Here is a 20800-nt window from a genome sequence, read left to right on the forward strand (position 1 = left end):
GGTCATTTTCCATGATTGGTGCTGGTATCCACCAAATAGGTGCTGAGGACCAATTTTGGGGCGAGTCAGCTTTTAGGTGCCAGAAATAGCTTTTCTGGGACGCAATTAAATGGCGTCCATTTTAATAACCCTGATAATCCCATTAACCAATTTTTCCGCTCACTAAGTCCAAGCTGCGGCGCCGGCCCGAGCTCTAAAGCAATGCAGTCGACCCGGCTGACCGGGGCTCCCGTGTTTCACGGCCGATAGCGCGCTGCTATCACACGTGTCAAATTGGGTTTCCATGGAGACATCATCAAACTCGTGTCTCCAATATTACCACAATCTGTGACGCCAGCTCGCGAAATGCGATAGCAGCGTGGAGGCAGCGTCCAGTGAAACACCGCCCGGCTGGCGGGCCGGTCACGTCTGGGGCGACCTGACCCGGCCAATCAGCAGCCTCGGATGCCAGTCGGGGACGGCGGGGTCGTGCGCCCGAGGTCACTGATTGTCCGGGTGGTGAGCGGCTCGGACGTTTGGATTTTGACGCGCGCTGCTCGAGTGGGATGGTGCTGCAGGTGAGGTTAGTTGGTGGTGGTGTAAGTAGGCCCTGGCCTTGTTTCATAGCGTGCTGCTGGCCGCTTAAACCAGCGCATAACGCTATCACGCTTTCGGTTTTCATAGAAACAAATTTTACCTTGAGCGTCCGAGCTAGTTGATGTTTCCATGGAAACCGAAAGCGCAATAGCGCTATTAGAGTACCTGTGAAACAGCGCCCCGGGCAAATGTCTACAAGGGATGAAATTGAAATGATATACTTTACATTTGGCATTTCGTGAGAAGAGTCGTAATTTTAATGTTTTGTTTAACCCGCGCCCGGCTGGGGGTCCTGGATTTCCACGCCCTGCTGGGGGGGGGGGGGGGTGTTTGAACACCCCCCCTTGTAACTCGGCTCCTGGGCCACGTAGCGATACGCGGAAGGCGGCGTTCGAAAGAGCGTCAAAAATAATGACGAAATCACTTGGTCAATTTTTTGGTCAGGTCAAAGGTCAGGTCACCAGAGGTCATTGAAGGCAAAATTTCGCCGATTTCCAGGTCGAATGGCGAAAATTTCCAAGAAGCCAACGCATAACTCGGGAACCAATAGAGCTACAGCGCCGCGGAAAAGCGCATTCGATAGCCCTATTAACGCCCTTTCTGAGTAATTCTCTCAGATTTGACCTAACGTCAACGGTTTTGCCTGCAGGGGGCAAAAACTGCAAAAATAGCCGATTTTTTCGGAAACAGGTTTTCTGCAATAACTTTTGACCCAAGCCCTGTACGAGCTTACTTTTACCGGCATCGTGTTCCTCTCGTCAAGACGCATCGAATGAACTATAACTTGACCTTGAAAGGTCAACTTGAAAATTTGACCTCAGGTCAAGGTCATGACCTGACCGGAAAGGGTCATGTTGCATATCAGTCGATCCGTATCGTCGAGCTGAACACATCTAAGGCGTTTTCATCGCTCTAGCATGCCTCTATCAAAAGTTATTTGCGAAAAACTGTTAGATACCATTCGTGACCTAAGATGACCTCAGGGCATAAACAAGGGTCACGGACACCATTTTCATGTTCAGTGTGTCTAAACCACTTGTAATTCGGTGTTTGGGAGTGTTTATAATGTCTTTCATCCAAAAGAGGCGCATTTCAATTTTCTCCCATTGACTTATAATGGGGAGGTCGCAAAATTGACCTGACCTTAGGTCATCGATATCAAAATTCTGAGATAAACATTTTGTACATGCTATTGCTCTTAGCAATCGCTGAAAGTTTCAAAGCGATCGGTCACTCGGTGTAGCTATGACAGACATTGAAACTTTTTATGAGGTGAGGTCACTTCAAGTGACCTGGTGACCTGACCTTGAATGACCTTGGTCTGATATTTTCACAACATGTGTAGAATTGATGTATGATAAGGTGTACCAAAAACGGCGGCGCTCCGCGCCGCCGTTTTTGAGATATTCGCGAAAAACCACAAGGGGGGGTGTTCAAACACCCCCCCCCCCCCAGCAGGGCGCGGGTTAAAGATATGAACTATCTACCGAAAAGCAGTCCCACCTGTATTTTCCGCGCCATTCATAATGAACTTTGAGTTCACCTGGGCTCGTTTACCGGCCCTGAGGGTGGGCGGGTCTGGGTGTTATCCGACCTACTCGGGTCCGCCCTCGCCACGGGAAGGTTTCTCCAGGGCGCCATGAGGAGAGGCGACGGGTGGCTTACCGGACTTATCAGCCCCTCTGTCTCGGCATCCGCTGGTCACCATGATAAATGTAGATTTGGATTTATCCCCAGCGTTTAGATCGGCCTGGATGGTGCACATATTGATCGGAGGGATGTTCGTCCCGAGCTTAATCGGTGATTTACTTCGAAAGGTCAGATTATGGCATTTCCTGCATTTCTCTTGCAAGCTCGTAGTTCATTTCGCTGTTGTTCATGTGTTTTGCGATAATTTGTCTGAAAATGTTGAGTATCCATGACAGGTTGGATAATGATGTAAATGATAAACTAAATTATTACAAATGCATTCAAATATATTAAAAAAACACATAAAGCTTTCGGTTCATGGAACCTTGATCACTGTGTAAATGAGTAGGTATAACAATCGCTGTAACCGTCTAAAAATCCTTTGAAATTAATCAGCCGCGTGTTTTCTTCTTCTGCTGGTTATACCACCGATTTTGCTGCCATTGACGACCATGTGATAAATCCGCTCCTACTGTTAAACGTATCACGTGTGATGATGTGGGCTGCTTCCAGGACCTTCCTTGTACCTTTTTTATGTTGTTTTCTAATATCTTCGTACCGTCCCAGTCAGGTAAGTGGTTATACTTTTCTATATGCAGTACTATTGCATTTGATGTTCGGTGAAATTTTACATCGCTTCTGTGTTCCTTCAAACGATTCAAACGAACTTCCACCCCTCTTCCCGTCTATACAACGTACGTTCTTTCATCTTTGGCACCCTTTGCATGGTATTTCGTAAACTACACTTTTTGCATCACTGGTATCTTTTTTGGTTTTCATGTCGAAAAAAAACGAACAAAACAGAAGATACGAACAAGAAACGAACCAAGCGCAAAACGATGACACCAACAGAAGACTCGAGCAACGTACGAACCAAGCACACGGAGATGAGACCGACAGAAGACACGAACGACGCGCGAACCAAGCAAACGGCGACGATGCTAACAGAAGAGACGAACAACGTGCGAACAAAGCACACGAAGATGACACGAGAAGAAAAGCCTACAAAAGAAAGAGATGGATTTCGGTCCCAAATTCGAAAAATATCGATATCATAGTAAGAACACTTGAAAAGTCAGATATCAAAGTAGCTACAGTAACAGGAAAGAAAATTCAAGATTTAGTCAAGCACCATGAAACCAAAAAAGATAACAGTGATGCAAAAAGTGTAGTTTACGAAATACCATGCAAAGGGTGCCAAAGAACGTACGTTGTAGAGACGGGAAGAGGGGTGGAAGTTCGTTTGAATCGTTTGAAGGAACACAGAAGCGATGTAAAATTTCACCGAACATCAAATGCAATAGTACTGCATATAGAAAAGTATAACCACTTACCTGACTGGGACGGTACGAAGATATTAGAAAACAACATAAAGAAAGGTATGTACAAGGAAGGTCCTGGAAGCAGCCTTCATCATCACACGTGATCCGTTTAACAGTAGGAGCGGATTTATCACATGGTCGTCAATGGCAGCAAAATCGGTGTTAGACCAGCAGAAGAAGAAAACACGCGGCTGATTAATTTCAAAGGATTTTTAGACGGTTACAGCGATTGTTATACTCATTTGCACAGTGATCAAGGCTCCATGAACCGAAAGCTTTGTGTGTTTTTTGAATATATTTGAATGCATTTGTAATAATTTGGTTTATTACTTGTCTGAAAATGTCTAAGACTGAAAATTTTATCTTTGATGACTTCTGATGATCACTAATGACTATCAAATGGGTGATGCATGCTTACTTTTTTTTTGACGGCCTTCGTAAGGCGCCCAGAGCGTGTGGCTACATGAGCCCCGAACAGAATGAGATCCATGGCGGAGCAGGTCTTTTGCTCCTACCTGCTCTAATCTCAACAGTGAGGAACTGGGGGCGGGAGGGGGGGGGGGGCACAGATGAGGTGGACAGGGGTGGTTTTGCTGGGGTCCAGAGGCGCGGAGGGACTGGGGTATATAGTGGAAGGCCTGTTACTGTTTGTTTTGGCGCCATTTCGTTTGCTAGTTGGTCGGCACGCAAATGTTATTTAGGACAACAGACAGCGGGCCTGCACTACTGCACACCTGCACCTGCACTTTCCTGTTCCCCCTATTCCTCCGCTAACGGATGTCCAAGTCACCGAGCCCGAAGTTCTCAAAATTCTAAATTCCTTAGACATCAACAAGGCAACAGGCCCGGACAAAATTCCTAACAAATTATTAAAAATGTGTGCACTTTTACTTGCTGAACCTCTGTCCAAACTCTTTAACAAATCACTTCAACTAGGAAGGTTCCCCTCACTTTGGAAAAAAGCCTGTGTCACTCCAATCTTCAAGCAAAAGGGATCTAGCTCAGATCCAACAAACTATCGTCCTATTAGTCTTCTTCCCAATCTCTCTAAAATTCTCGAAAAAATCGTTTTTTCCAAGATATATTCTCATTTGAATGGAAACAACTTACTTTCAGAAAAACAAAGTGGATATCGTCCGGGCCATAGCACACAAATTCAGCTCTTGTATCTAACTCACCAGCTATACTCTGCTCTAAACAAAAGTCAAAACTTTACAGCTATCTATCTTGACATCTCGAAATATTTTGATAAAATTTGGCATGATGGACTCCTTTTAAAATGCAAAATCGAGTGCAATATTTCCGGTTCTCTGCTAGCCTGGCTTAACTCTTACCTTACAGATCGCGAACAGGTTGTTCGTGTTGGAAACAGTCTATCATCATCCCAAAAAATACTATCCGGTTGCCCCCAGGGCTCGGTGCTTGGACCTCTTCTGGCCTTAATTTACCTCAACGATCTATCAAACAAGACCAAAAATGACGCTCTCTTTTACGCTGACGACACTTCACTTTACTCTTCCCATCCCCACGACAGTCAGGATCATAGACGCTCCTTGCAGAACGACCTGGACGAGATTAAACGATATGGGACTGACTGGGCCATCACCTTCAACGCTAAAAAGACACTACAACAGACATTTACAAACCGACGAGACAGCTGTCCTCCAGCACTCACATTTGACGGGCAGGACATACCGACCGTGACAAGTCATAAACATCTCGGACTGACACTCTCGACGGACCTTCACTTTCGCGCACACATCAATAACGTCATTCGGACAATTAACATTCTCCTAGGACCGATATATCCCGTGGCTAAGCTTCTTCCTAGACCAGTCTTGAACAACATTTACTCTACCTATATAACACCTCATTTCGACTATTGTGATATTGTTTACGACGGACATTTGACATCAACTGACGCCATCCGACTCCAGACGCTTCAGAACCGCTGTGCCAGACTTGTAACAGGGACGCTTTATCGAACACCAACTACCGCATTACTTACCGAACTAGGATGGGAACGACTTGAGACAAGACGATTAATTCATAAGCTTCTATTCTTTCACAGAATTTACTTCAATCATCCTCCTCTCCCTTCATACATTAAAGACATATTGACAGAAACCAGACAAGACGCCACGGGACTTAGACTTCGCAATGCTCAATCTCTTACTTTCCCCCCTACCAATCTCACTTCTTTCTATAGAGCCTTTTTTCCTTCGACAATAAGACTCTGGAATACTCTCCCAGACACATTGCGTAACACCTCATCCCGCTCCGCTTTTGCTCGTCAAGTCTGGCAGCGATTTGGGGCACCAGAGCCACCCACTTTCTTTTCTTTCGGCAACAAAACGCGTAACACACTACACACACGATTGAGAGTGGGCATGACGACTCTCAAGGCACACCTGTTCAATATACAACACCCCAACACACCCAGCCCAGTATGTGCTTGCGGTTATCACGATGAGAACACAACTCACTTCATACTCTGGTGCCCACTTTACCATACACAAAGAGTAAAACTTATAAATGCAGTTCGAATCATCACTCCAAATTTTGACAATTTCTCAGCAAAATTAAAACTTGATACCCTTCTCTTTGCAAAAGACTTAAACAAGCATCAAGGCACACAAATCACCCATCACCTTCAGACATTTATTGTAGAGACAAATCGGTTTACCAATACAACATAACTGTTTAGTTAGTGCATTTAAGTACCATTGATATTAATGCAACACACTGCTTACATAACACTACACTACATTACAAAACACAAAACATGACACTATGACGCAAGCTGGCCCGATTGGAGTCGTCCGTCGCCTGGGGCCGGGTACTGTCTGCTTTTTTGGCTCGGCGGGTTTCGGGCGGGGTCGACGCTTTCTGATACTTTGGTTTGGTCATGTGTTCTTTGTTTAACTTAATTGGAGAGGCGCCTTTGATTTAAGCTTTTTGCTTTTGCGCCAATCCTCTATTGTTTTGTTCGTTGTTCTTGTTTACATATGGAAAAAATACAATGAACTGAACTGAACTGAACTAAAGCCTTTGAGCCGTCCATGTAGGTATATTGTGATGGTTTGCCCTAACACCAGGGTTTATTGTGAATGCACACACTTCCACAGCTTCCACAGTGCTGGGCCAATTGCGCTCAAATTTTGGCACCTCTAGGGACCGGTTAGTGTGGTGCCGTGCACAAAAAGTGGTTTCATATGGTGCATAAATTATTTTGAAGTCTCGCTCGCACTTCTGAACAGCGCAAGTGTGGGGCTCGTTCTCGCACTGGCTCTTATGTCGCGCCCAAAAAGGCGTCTTACCGGTTTTGATTTGCGTATTTTAGAATCCAGAAGTAACTTCATTTTTTCTTCGCAATGCATCACATTGTATGTTCATCGCCGCATTAGACGTAACCTTGGTCCTCGCATATCAACACAAGCTGAAGCTGAAGCACAAGCTTCCACTAGCTCGCACACGTGTTCTGATATATTTATCTCGTTTCAGCTATGGCCCGAAGAGTTCAGCTGACGCGTATACTTCTCTTCATTATCGTGATTGGAGGAGCCCTTGTTTTCATGCAAGGGATACCGTCTTATACTGGACATTCCGTACAGGTAAGTCATTGCACTGTAAATCCGTTAAGTCGTGATGGCACATTCTAACAGAACGACTAATATGCCTAGTACGGCTACGGGCTGTTGCATACGTGCCTAGTGTAATTTTATGCACCCAGCATGTTTTTAATGCCTTTTTCAAATTTAAGTTGGTGCGAAAACAAAAATGTCCCAAGGTATGCAATGACGTTTCAGACGGTGTTTATCTTATCAGCTGCGATGCAACGTAAGCCAGTGATTTGACACAATGTTGAGAACCACCTGCGCTGGTCTGACGCCTGATCTGACCACATTTCTCTAAACGCAGCACACTGCCTCGTCCCAGATAGTCGCCGCTCGAGAACGGGAGAGCCCTGCAGCCACCACCAGGTCGTCTTTGCTGCAGCCGCCCAGCCCAACACCGTCTTGGCAACATGTCATCGATGGACAGAGGGACATCATAGCTCAGGAGCTGGCCGACTATCAGTACAAGGACACCACGTGAGTTAGGTACTCGTGTGCCGCTAAAACTACCATCAATATTTCATAACCATATGAAATAATATTTTCGGAGTTTCTTGAGTGATACAGGGATGTTCACGAAAAACTGACACATTTAAAACGACTTTGTGAGCATGTGAGAGCTCACGGAGACTTAACTTGCATGCCATTCGAAAGCCTGTTAAAAAAGTTTTGTATCTGCATAGCTCCTTTAGTTAGCATCACATGAGCTTCCAAATAAATAAGAAAGCGTTAAAATGGGGAAATTTGACTTGGCGACAAAACTTAACGGAAAAACAATGAAGCTCTCGCGGCTGCCATCTGCCACCACGACTGAACCAGTCTACGAATTCGTCTAAAATTTGACATATTAATGTTTCGATGGATTATGTTTTATACTATTGGCATATTGTGGGCAAATTCCTAAGGAATGCCAAAATTGGCAGGCTTGTTAGTGCTGATGTCAGAAACCATGGCCGCATGCTGGCAGTCACTGTAGAGTGGTACCGTGCCATCTTTTAACAGCTTCTGTTAGCTACTGTAGCGGAAATGGGTCGACGTCTACACCATTTGGTGGTTCTGGCACGTCAGGGCCACCCTACGTACAGTAACGGCGATCATCGGTCTCACACGAGAACAGGGGGGAGGGGGCACTTGTCTCGCGCATCACCTCTCACCCATAGCCGGCCATTTCGCTCTACCTCAACTCCGTGGACTATTCCTGTGGGGTCACGTGAGTGACATGATCTGTAGCAGCGGCCCAAAGGACATCAAACCTCCCGACGAGTGCAGTGAGAGGTGTTGCAATTCTCCAGGCACGTGCCCAAAAACGGGGAATAATTTCCTGTTTCGGGCTGAGTCGTGCACTGCTCCAAAAACTCGTCATCTGCAAAATACGCTGTAACTTCTTAGAAACGAAAATGACATGATCCCAAAATATGTCAATACAAACTTAGAAGTCCACTCTATTTGCCCATAGCATGATCACCGTTCTGAGGGCAAGTGTTTTCTCGTAATTCGGAAATAAAATGTGTCAGTTTTTCGTGAACATCCCTGTATATTGAAAAATTGATAGCAAATATTTCGATACTCGTAGTGGTACCTTTTTCAATGCGAGTGATGCACAGTGCGAGCTTTGTTAAGCACAACAAAATAACACAATTCCCATGCAATCGGTGGAGCTGGGTCCTCCAGTGCAGATAAAATAACCTATACGATACCGCCTTCCTAAGAACTTATACAATATCACTGTCTATCACGGAATTTTAATTAAATATTTAGACAATCAGCGCTAATTTAATAAAAAGAGCGTCACTTCAGTTACAGGTAAGTCACACTTACACAAGGTGACCCCCCCCCCTCGCGTGTTCGTTCAGCGTGCCAACCACTATTTTTTTAGCACAATGTCCCATATTGGGCTCAGCTGGACGCCACCGCTGTCGAGATTCATTGACGGGCGCAGCTGTCGGATCTCGATGGCCTCCCTGATTTTACGTTTTTTCCAGTGGCGTTCGATGGCTAGGGTTCTCGCCTCGAACGGGTTCAAGTCACCGCCACAGGTACAAAAGTGTCTGGCCGTCGCTGACGTATCGCAGCGTCCGTGCTTGATATCGGCGGTGTGCTCCTTCAATCTGTCCTGTTTTGGTCGCCCTGACTCTCCGATATAGCTGGAGCCGCACGAGCACTTTATCTCATATACGGCCCCTTTCTTCTTGCTCTGCTCCACGGGATCTTTGACGTTAACCAGGTGACCCCTCAATCGCTTGGATTTGTGAGCTACCTTGATTCTGTGTGGCCTGAGAACCTTGGCTATCCTTTCGCTGAGACCTGGGACGTAGGGCACTGCCGCATAGGCTTCTTGGTCTCTGGCGGCGGCTTCCCCCTGTACGGTCTGGCTGGCGTCACGGCGTCTCATAGCCCTCTTGATAAACGGCTCCGGATAGCCATTGGCTACGAACACATCCCGTATCTTGCTCTTCTCCTCCTTCACACGTGACATGTCGCTGCAGACCCGTCTTGCTCTGGCTTCCATGCATCTTATTAGACCAGCTTTCATGGCCGCGGGGTGGCTCGAGTTGTACTTCAGGTACACGTTTGATGCGGTCGCCTTCCGGTAGACTGAGGTGCCCAGCCGACCTTCTGACCTCTGGACAAGAACGTCCAAAAACGGCAGTTTCTGGTCCACCTCCCGCTCCAGTGGCCACCCCGCGGCCATGAAAGCTGGTCTAATAAGATGCATGGAAGCCAGAGCAAGACGGGTCTGCAGCGACATGTCACGTGTGAAGGAGGAGAAGAGCAAGATACGGGATGTGTTCGTAGCCAATGGCTATCCGGAGCCGTTTATCAAGAGGGCTATGAGACGCCGTGACGCCAGCCAGACCGTACAGGGGGAAGCCGCCGCCAGAGACCAAGAAGCCTATGCGGCAGTGCCCTACGTCCCAGGTCTCAGCGAAAGGATAGCCAAGGTTCTCAGGCCACACAGAATCAAGGTAGCTCACAAATCCAAGCGATTGAGGGGTCACCTGGTTAACGTCAAAGATCCCGTGGAGCAGAGCAAGAAGAAAGGGGCCGTATATGAGATAAAGTGCTCGTGCGGCTCCAGCTATATCGGAGAGTCAGGGCGACCAAAACAGGACAGATTGAAGGAGCACACCGCCGATATCAAGCACGGACGCTGCGATACGTCAGCGACGGCCAGACACTTTTGTACCTGTGGCGGTGACTTGATCCCGTTCGAGGCGAGAACCCTAGCCATCGAACGCCACTGGAAAAAACGTAAAATCAGGGAGGCCATCGAGATCCGACAGCTGCGCCCGTCAATGAATCTCGACAGCGGTGGCGTCCAGCTGAGCCCAATATGGGACATTGTGCTAAAAAAATAGTGGTTGGCACGCTGAACGAACACGCGAGGGGGGGGGGGGGGGGTCACCTTGTGTAAGTGTGACTTACCTGTAACTGAAGTGACGCTCTTTTTATTAAATTAGCGCTGATTGTCTAAATATTTAATTAAAATTCCGTGATAGACAGTGATATTGTATAAGTTCTTAGGAAGGCGGTATCGTATAGGTTATTTTATCTGCACTGGAGGACCCAGCTCCACCGATTGCATGGGAATTGTGTTATTTTGTTGTGCTTAACAAAGCTCGCACTGTGCATCACTCGCATTGAAAAAGGTATCACTACGAGTATCGAAATATTTGCTATCAATTTTTCAATATATATCACTCAAGAAACTCCGAAAATATTATTTCATATTCATTATAACTTGAGGAAAAGGTAACATGACTCTTAAGTCATACATTATTTCATAACCGTTATGTTTATGTCTATATTCCCGAGGGCAATGTGACTACCAGCTTACCCAGCTCCCGTATTGGCCTTTTTTAAAGCGTCTAAACTCTAAGGTAAAGGTACGGATCCCCTGCCGTTCGGCCCATGGTTGAGTTAGAGCTTCGCGAAAAAATGAGCGTGCTGTCCGCTATCCATAGTATGTGTCTACTTTCTTTGATAGCCTCGTGATATGTTCAAATGGATGCAAGATTCGAAATCAGCTGAAAAACTACCTACTGTAGAAACGTAAAGCTCGAAAGAGTGACCAGAGGTTATTTAAGGTTAATGGCCTTGACCTGGCCGTCACGTGCCTTGGCACCCACCATGATGTATAGGACAAACATCATTTCACATGATGTGTGAGCTTTTACAACCACGAAAACACTGGAAACGCGCGGATAATGTGAGCTGACGGCTGACGCCTGACACGCCGAATCGCTATCCCGGCCAAACATGGTCTCGAAAAAAAAAACAGGTTGAACGGGTTACAGGTAAAAAGTCATTGGGTCAGGGTGATGCAATTATCAGCTTAGGTATAAAATTGATCAAGTCGAAGATACTGGAAGTTTCGTCGGGATCGCCTACTTTTTGCGCGAGTTATTCGCGAAAAACCAAGGAGGGGCTCAGTTCGAGCCTCCTTCAATAAGCGCGAGGGTTAAACCAGAAACTATGTATATTGATTCAGAGTCAACGGGCAGAAGACGCCTCATGATTGCAATCATGAGGCGTCTTCTGCCCGTCCACTCTGAACATCCTTGAACATATCTACATGTAAAGATGTTCAAGACTAATGGTTTTGGCCGCCTTAGGAAACATCCGTATCCAATTCTTGATATTTACGCTTTGTTTAATGGGTAAGTAAATTTCATTGCGTGGGTCATGCATGATCTTATTTTCAGATGAAGTGATCTGCGGCAAAGCTGTTGACGTCTCTTTCCAATTCATTGGTGGCCTCAGCAGGGACTGAAAGGGGTGGGGTGGGGTGGGGGTTGAGGGGGGTGGAGGCGCATCGACCGGCATCTATTTGTCAACAGGAGACGCCACTATCAAAAATATCAATCAACCATGTTGTGTCGTTTTTTTTTTCGATGCATCAATTTTGCGAAATCCCAATTTTAAGTCAACGGTAGAAAACTGAAATGCGCCTCTTTTGGATGAGTGTCTTTCTAAATGTAAATGAGTGTCGTTTAAATACTCTCAAACATCAGTTTATAGCCGATGTTGACACAACACATGATGTTAACATAACACACCGAATCGGCAAATCGCACCCACGACCCGTGCCCCTGAGGTCATCTCAAGTCATGAAACGTCCCCAACAGCTTTTTACTATGACTTTTGATAAAGGCGTGCTAGAGCGGTGAAAACACCTCATATGTGCTCAGCTGGACGACACGGATCCACATTCCACTGATATGCAACAAGACCCTTTCCGGTCAGGCCATGACCTTGACCTGAGGTAAACATTAAAAAAGATCTTTCAAGGTCAAATTATCGCTCCTTCGACGCGTCTCGACGAGAGGAACACGATGCCGGCAAAAGTAATGTTGTGGCGCTCTTCAGCCAAAGTTTTTTTTAACAGAAAAATAACTTTTCATTAAAACGAGTCGCCTATTTTTGGAGTTTTTGTCCTCTGGAGGCCAAACCGTTGATCTGAGGTTAAATCTGAAAACAATTGTCAGAAAGGCAAGTAAGAAGTTGTCGAATGCTCTTTTCCGCGGCGCTGTAGCTCTTTAGGTCCCGAGATATGCATTGGGTGTTTCGAAAATTGTTGAAATGGACAAAATTTGACCGTTGATGACCTCTGGTGACCTGACCTTTGGCCTAACCTAAAAAATGACCGATGTATTTCCTTCATTATTTTTGACGCTCTTACGGTTGTCGCTTACTGCGTGTCGCTACGTGGCCCAGGAGCCAAGTTAGACGGGGTGGGGTGGGGGCATGAAAACGCCCCCCCCCCACACACACACACCACGGAAAACTTAAACCACCAGCACGGCGCTCTTTAATCCCGTCCCAGAGCGCATATTTGGTCATGGACCGGCTCCAGCTACTGCTGATAGCGACGCGAGGTGCTCTGCTGGACCGTTCAGGGGCGCGCTGACGTAACAGCACCGATGGGCGTGCAAGCGTCGCCCACGTCTGGCCCGGATGGCGTAAACACCGGATAGGACTGCTTCTGGTCAGGCGCTCTCGCCGGATAGCATGGTGGATGGATGCTGAAACATGCAGCCTTTCGGGATTGGCGGTTAGCACGCATGGAAAACATTTCGAGCAGTTCAGTTCAGTTCAGTTCAGTATATTTTGTTAACCAAGAACAAAAAACATCGGAGAAAATAATCACGGATCGGCGCAAAAGCAAAATGCTTAAATCAAAGCGCCTTTCCCACAAAACATAAACACAAATAAACGCACAAAAAAGGAAATATTAACACGAAAATTAAGTGCAAAATAAAACCACCTGACCACAGGTCACGACGGCCCCGCCAGCAGCCCATGCGAATTGAAAATTGAAAATTGGCTCCATGTTGTGCACCCCCTGACTGCCGACCGGCGGTCGCGCTGCGCCTTCCCCGGAGACCCGTCGATGATCCGCTGTGCGCCGTTCGGCAGGCTGGAGGAGCTGCTGGCGGCCTCCGGAGGCGCGCCCCGCCGCAGTCTGGTGGTCACCACCTGGCGCTCGGGCTCCACATTCCTCGGTAAGTCGCCGTGACGCGCACCCTTGCACACCTGACAATGTTTCCGCAATGTTAACGAGAAGTTCTTTTTTTTCGGATTGTCGGGACATTTGCCTCGAAACCATTTTTGCCTATAACTGTTCTCTGATGAAGGTCCACTGCTTTTTGGCTGGAATGTTCTTTCGGTTGTGATAATGTAAGCGACAGGATTTCTAATACGAATAGAGGCGAAGATTCATTAGTTTGTTCTTGAACAAGTGAACTTCATAAGCCCGCTCTCAAGATTCGATTCTGGAAAGCACGGACGGCAGAGTTCAGAGTGCTTGATGTGTTGATTTGTGTTGGACAGACTGCCTTGTGTTCCAGGTGATGTTCTCAACAGTCACCCGGCAATGTTCTACCATTACGAGCCCCTCATGGACTTCGGTATACGACGGGCACGCGACGGTGAACTATTGGACAAGGCAGTCAACAACCTACACAACCTGATGAACTGCAAATACGACACGATGGGTAGGTTGCGTGTCCAGCCTCCGGCGCATGTTTGGTATGACAAAGTTAGCAGTGCAATTGCTCATAGCGCATATTTTGTTTGTAGATATGCTTCAGCAATAGCATAAGGTTATTGAATAGTATGTCAACTACAACTGTATTTAACTGTATTTACTGTCAACAACTGTATTTAAATGTGAAACAACTGTATCATCATGTATTAACAACAATCACGAATGCCGGTTGGCCCTGGTGATGTTAAATCTGGTTCACACATCATGCACACATCAGTATCGCACATACACACAAGTACATACCTACTCACATTACTACTCATTTTAGATCGATTCATTCTGCATTACTCATAAGCAATTTCAATAACAATCACGTTTACGCCGAATTTACATGTGTTTGAACGTTTTTCCGAAACTCTTCCACAGATTCAGCTTCCATCATGCTGGGCAAAAGTTGGTTCCACTCTCTTATGGTTTTTGGGAAAAAACGAGTTATGGTACTGAAGTAGTCTCGACGGAAGTCTCTATCTTTTTAGGGTGATCACTCCGTGATATATAGCTAGGTTCACATATAATTCTACTAACATCTACTTTCATGTTGCCATGGTGTAATTTGTACAGTAAGCATAATCTCGCCTCTCTACGTCGGCTTTCTAGGGATACCCATCCTATTGTGGCCAGCATGTCAGTAACACTGCTATGTCGGTCGTAGTCATTAAGTATAAATCTAGCAGCGCACCTTTGAACCATTTCCAGCTCATGCTTCATACCCTCTCCCCATGGGTCCCAAACAGAGCTGGCATACAAGGGACAATTACATGATTTCCTTTACAGCTTGTGGGCAATCCTTGAAATTTCGCTTAACCCGCGCACCGACGGGGGGGGGGGGCGGATATCCGCCCCCCTGAGGTTTTTCGCGAATAGCGGGAAAAGAAATTTGGTATGACTATTCCCTTATCAATTTTACACATGGTGTGCAAGTTTGAACCTCCTACCTTTCAAGGTCAGGTCACCAGGTCACTTTGAATGACCCAACCTCAAGTCACTTTTTTGCAACTTTGTCACCGTGCCAGAGCTACAGTAGATGTCGGAGGCCTTTGAAAGTCGCAGGATGTTATTAGGTCATTAGTAGCTACAATTTGTGTATCTCGGAATTTTGATATCGGTGACCTAAGGTCAGGTCAATTTCGCGACCTCCCCATTATAAGTCAATGGGGGAAAAATCAACTCCCTGTTTTTACCACTAAAACGGGTCGGAATGGCCCCATATACCATACATGACTTCATATACGATCAACCTTCACTACCTTGAGGTCTGTTTTGCTGTTGGGCAGCTGTGAGGTCATGTGACGTCATCAAAGGTCACCAAAGGTTTTTGGCCAATAACTCCGTACAGGAACAAGATACAGACGCGTGGATGGTCTCATTGTGTTCAGCTCGTCAAGACGCATCGAATGCTATACATGATGACCTCGAGGTCACGTGACCTGAGGTCAACCTTTGACCTTGACCTTTCGAGGTCAACATATATATCATTCGATGCGGATTGACGAGAGGATCACGATGATGCCCTTAGTTTGTTCCTATCTTGACTAATTCGAAAGTTATTCGAGAAAAACTCTCTCCATATCTAGCGCCGCCATTTTGACTTTTTCGACCCCTGTGACGTCATCTTTGACCTGACCTAAAAATGACCTTAGTAAAAATTGTAGATCTTGACCGTGCGTATCCGATGCCGTTTACCGCTTGTCGCTATCTTGCTTCGTTCTCGAGATCTCAGGGGGGGGCGGTCATCCGCCCCCCCCCCCGTCGGTACTAAGTTGGCGCAGACCCCCGTCGGTGCGCGGGTTAATAAATCGTAGCATCTGATTCGCTTTACCAGTGACATGTTGTACATGATTTTGCCAGGTACATTTATTCGAAATATGCACGCCTAAATACTTGAACTCATTGACAACCTGAACTTCTATTCAGGGTTGTGCTCGACTCAAAAAAATTTGCCGACTCGACTCATCATTCAACTTCAGAAAGCCCTGACTCAACTCTGACTCAAACAAGGAGCTGATTTTTCCCTTGACTCGACTCATGACTCAAACGGCTCAATGAAAATATGAGTCGTCTCAAAATTGACTCAGATAAAAAAGTTGTTGAGCGGGGCGGGGTTGAAACAAAAATCCGGCAGCAGGGCCAGGGCGAAGTTGTTGAGCGGGGGGGGGGATGAAAAGCTTGTTTCTAGAAAGATGAGTCAGCTGACTCATGTTCCTAAATGTTTGACTCAACTCAATGTCAAAAGGTATTTTGCTGACTCAACTCTGACTCAACTCAACGCCTTAATATTTTTGTCCGACTCAACTCTGACTCAACTCAACAGCTCAACATTTTATCCGACTCGACTCAAATCTGACTCATTTGAGTCAGGGTTGAGTCAAATTTCTGACTCGACTCATGAGTCAAGCACAACCCTGCTTCTATTCCATTCAAATAGTATCTAGGCATTGCAGCAAGTTTTTGCTTCGTCATTCTCATGATGGCACACTTTCCAACATTAACCCGTGCCCCACTCGGGGGGGGGGGCTATTTATAGCCCTCCCTCCCGTTTTTCTGCAATAACTTGCAAACCGCTTGACGTATCGACGCCAAACTTTCAGTACCTTCGGCTGCATTAATTTGACACCTTGTGTCAAAATTTGACCTTCGTACCTACCATAGGTCGGCCGGAAATGACGTCAGAGTGACGTCATGTTCGGCCGATTTCGACGCAAAACATTGAACCACGGCAATCGCTCCCAAGAGCTCAGTTTTTAAGCTAGATCCAATTTCTTTGCATGAGAGGACTCAGAATAGACTGCGATATCAAACTGCTGTCTCGGATTTTCGAAATTTTGAAAATATCGAAAATTTTATATAATAAAATGCAAAATTTATATTTTTACATTTTTTCCCATTTTTTTTGACTTTTCGAAAAACCCGGAACATATGTGATAGAACGCATTATTATGACTAACTCTAGCAAGTTTTAGCTAAATATCTTCAAAAATTGCTAAGTTATACGCATTATTGCAAAAATTAACAATTATTAATTTTTCAAATCAATTTTTCAGCACGAATTTGACATCGTGCGCCAATATAAATAGCACCATCGTGTTCCTGAGCTCAAACTGCATTCAATAGACACTTTTTTGTTGAAATTAACTTCAAAATTTGACCTTTTTTTACCTGAAAGTGACCTGACCTAAGCTAAATTTGACTCAAAATGACCTCGAATGACATAGACAACATCAAATTCGAATGTTTGGCCTAAATGGACCATAAAACATGTGTCACGTGACCGACGGATGATATAATATTTTCGTGACCTGTGATGACCTGACCTTGACCTGAAAATCAAAGTACAAGTTTAGTACCCTCAGAGTATCTAGAGCATCTGTTCACGAGTGTGTGAACCAAAAATGAGCCTGATTTGACTTGTAAGACGGCGGCCAGAGCCCAAAACGTGAAGAAGCCAAAATGCTAATAATTTTTACTTTGACCTGACCTGTGACGTCATCGGTGACCTCGAGGTCAATGAAATTAGGTTTCGCTTGACACTTTTTCCGGGGCTATCAGACGCCGTTTGAATTTTGACGATCGGCCCAGTAGTTTCGGAGTTAGGAGGGGGGCTATGAATAGCCCCCCCCAGTAGGGCGTGTTATACGCAGACCCCAGTGGGGCGCGGGTTAATAGACATTTTCCATTTGGAACACCATTGAGATAATCTATTTATATTTGCCTGTAACGAAAAACTACATTCTTCATTGCTTAAGATGTCCGTGTAAAGAACAACATCATCTGCATATAATTTTATCTGACAATTAATTATATCCGGAAGATCGTTAATATATAAAAGAAATAATATTGGACCCAATACACTCCCTTGTGGGACACCGGACGTAACTCTTAATCACATCAGAATAACAATTATTAACCAGAACTCTCTGCGTTCTATTACATAAGAAGGCTTCAATCCAGCCAAGAACGTTATTATCTAAATTATACATTTTTAGTTTAGTTAAGAGATGTTTATGTGGAACCCTATCAAACGCCTTACTGAAGTCAATGAATGCCAAATCAACACTTTTTCTTGTCAATGGATGACATAATATCCTGATAAAGCAGTAACAGTTGTGACTCACAAGAAAGATGTCTTCTGAATCCATGCTGACTACCAGAGAATATGGTCAAAATCATCTAGGTGCATCACAATATAGGAAACTAAAATACGCTCTATCATTTTACAACATACATATACATGTGAGCGAAATTGTTATCAACTTCGCTCACATGTATCACATGTAACAACTTCGTTATCATCGGGTTAAGTTCCATTTTATTTGTCATACGGAATACAAAACACGACGTTCTCTATACTACCATGATTGGTAGAATCATCGAGTCCCACAGTTGCCTCATGCATCATTTTGAGCGACTGTTTTAAGAATAATGGCTTAGCGGTTTTAATAATCATCTTCAGTTATCTAACCGCTGTATCCACTGTATTGTATCCACCAAATATTGAATTTAACCAACCAAGTGACCCTGTGTCCATTGATGTCACATTGATAAGGACATTGTCACATTGATCCGCGACCTGTGCTGTTCCCCCCCCCAGGCGAATACATCTCGTACAGCCGCGGGCACACGTACGTGTTTCTGCACAACAGTCGGCTGTGGCGGTACTGCCGCGGCGGCCAGTGGCCGGCCTGCTGGCGCGCCCAGTTCCTCGCCGCCTTCTGCCGGCTGTTCCCCTTCCAGACGGCCAAGACGGTGCGGCTGCCGCTGGCCGGCGCCGGCGCGCTGCTGACGCGCCTGCCCGACCTGCGCGTGCTGCTGCTGGTGCGCGACCCGCGCGGCACCATGCAGTCGCGCCGACACCGCACCTGGTGTCCGGGAAACGCCGACTGCGACGACCCGGCGCGGCTCTGCGCCGACCTCGAGCGCGACTTCGAAACGGCCAGCAGGCTCGGCCAGACCTACGGCACCCACAGACTGCGGTTAGTGGCGTAAGGCAGGGATGGGCCCAGAGGAACTGGCACGTGCACAGGGGTCGAAAAAGGTGTGGAGTGCTACAAACTTCTAGATCCTGCAGCTTCCTATTTTAATACAAAAATGGTATATCTATTTTCTTATCGAAAATGTATTGCTTAATAGCTTATCCACTGTAGGTAAATACTTTTTATTGATAGGTAAGTACTAAGGTCAAATACCAACCATCAGCAGTGTAAGCCTCCGGAGTCGTGTCCAAGACGAATCTCCCGCGTATGCAGTGTTATTAATCAGGTTAGCTCAAGAACGGGCCCCAAAGCTTGGAGACTTGATGAAATATCTGCCCTTCTGTGGAAGTTTTGATGACAAGGGACCCATGATGAAAAGAAAGATAATCACGACACGGTCGTCAAGTTAGATGTAAGTGAATCCTAATCTATAATCTAAGATTCGGAATCAGGTGAGCCCCTACGATTTGGACCAAACTTGGTCAGTGGATAGTACGTAACGTCCTGATTACGATGCACCCAAAATCTAAGCTCGGCCCGCCATATTTACGAAGTTACGGATGTTTGAATTTCAAGGTCATTCGGGAGAGCCCCTACGATTTCCGTCAAAATTTGTGTACGGACACTCTAGATACTCTCCATTACGAATATCACAAAATTTAAGCTCGGCCCGCCGTATTCACGAAGTTACGGAGGTTTGAATTTCAAGGTCATTTGGGAGAGCCCCTACGATTTCCGCTAAAATTGGTATACAGACATACTACATCTTCCTCATTACAAATATCATAAAAGTTAAGCTCGGCCCGCCGTATTTTTCAAGTTACGGAGTGACAAAGTTACGGAATTTCAAGGTCATTCGGAGAGCCCCTCCGATTTTCGTCAAAATTTGTATGCGGACACATTACATGCTCCTCATTACGAATATCGTAAAAGCTAAGCTCGGCCCGCACTATTTCAAAAGTTAGAGATGTTTTAATTTCAGTGAGTTTCAAACGTCAGTAACTTTTGAAATAGTGCGGGCCGAGCTTAGCTTTTACGATATTCGTAATGAGGAGCATGTTATGTGTCCGCATACAAATTTTGACGAAATTCGGAGGGGCTCTCCGAATGACCTTGAAATTCCGTAACTTTGTGACTCCGTAACTTGAAAAATATGGCGGGCCGAGCGTAACTTTTATGACATTTGTAATGAGGAGGATGTAATATGTCCGTATACCAATTTTGACGGAAATCGCAGGGGCTCACCCAAATGACCTTGAAATTCAAACCTCCGTAACTTCGTAAATATGGCGGGCCGAGCTTAAATTTTGTGATATTCGTAATGAGGAGCATCTAGAGTGTCCGTACACAAATTTTGACGGAAATCGTAGGGGCTCTCCCGAATGACCTTGAAATTCAAACATCCGTAACTTCGGAAATATGGCGGGCCGAGCTTAGATTTTGGGTGCATCGTAATCAGGACGTCACGTACTATCCACTGACCAAGTTTGGTCCAAATCGTAGGGGCTCACCTGATTCCGAATCTTAGATTATAGATTAGGATTCACTTACATCTAACTTGACGACCGTAATCAC

The 20800-nt window shown here is 45.7% G+C and overlaps 1 protein-coding gene across 10 annotated transcripts in view; it reads left to right on the forward strand.

Annotated features, from left to right (window-relative positions):
• The window catches only part of LOC122384387 (carbohydrate sulfotransferase 5-like), a 64640-nt gene that overhangs the window by 16800 nt on the left and 27040 nt on the right, over positions 1-20800 (forward strand). For 2 of the 10 annotated variants that reach the window (XM_043371759.1, XM_043371756.1), the window contains exons 2-6: positions 7092-7201; positions 7509-7681; positions 13625-13710; positions 14056-14202; positions 18844-19225. In XM_043371759.1, coding sequence (XP_043227694.1) covers positions 7094-7201; positions 7509-7681; positions 13625-13710; positions 14056-14202; positions 18844-19225 — 896 coding nt within the window. In that variant the 5' untranslated portion in view covers positions 7092-7093. Of the gene's footprint in view, positions 1-371; positions 563-2313; positions 2394-7091; positions 7202-7508; positions 7682-13624; positions 13711-14055; positions 14203-18843; positions 19226-20800 lie in introns of those variants that run through there. The other 8 variants (XM_043371764.1, XM_043371763.1, XM_043371766.1 and 5 more) reach the window with 7 other exon arrangements.

Source organism: Amphibalanus amphitrite, unplaced genomic scaffold (assembly GCF_019059575.1).
Source record: "Amphibalanus amphitrite isolate SeventyFive unplaced genomic scaffold, NRLGWU_Aamphi_draft 000188F_arrow, whole genome shotgun sequence".
In the NCBI taxonomy this organism is placed as follows: Eukaryota; Metazoa; Arthropoda; class Thecostraca; order Balanomorpha; family Balanidae; genus Amphibalanus; species Amphibalanus amphitrite.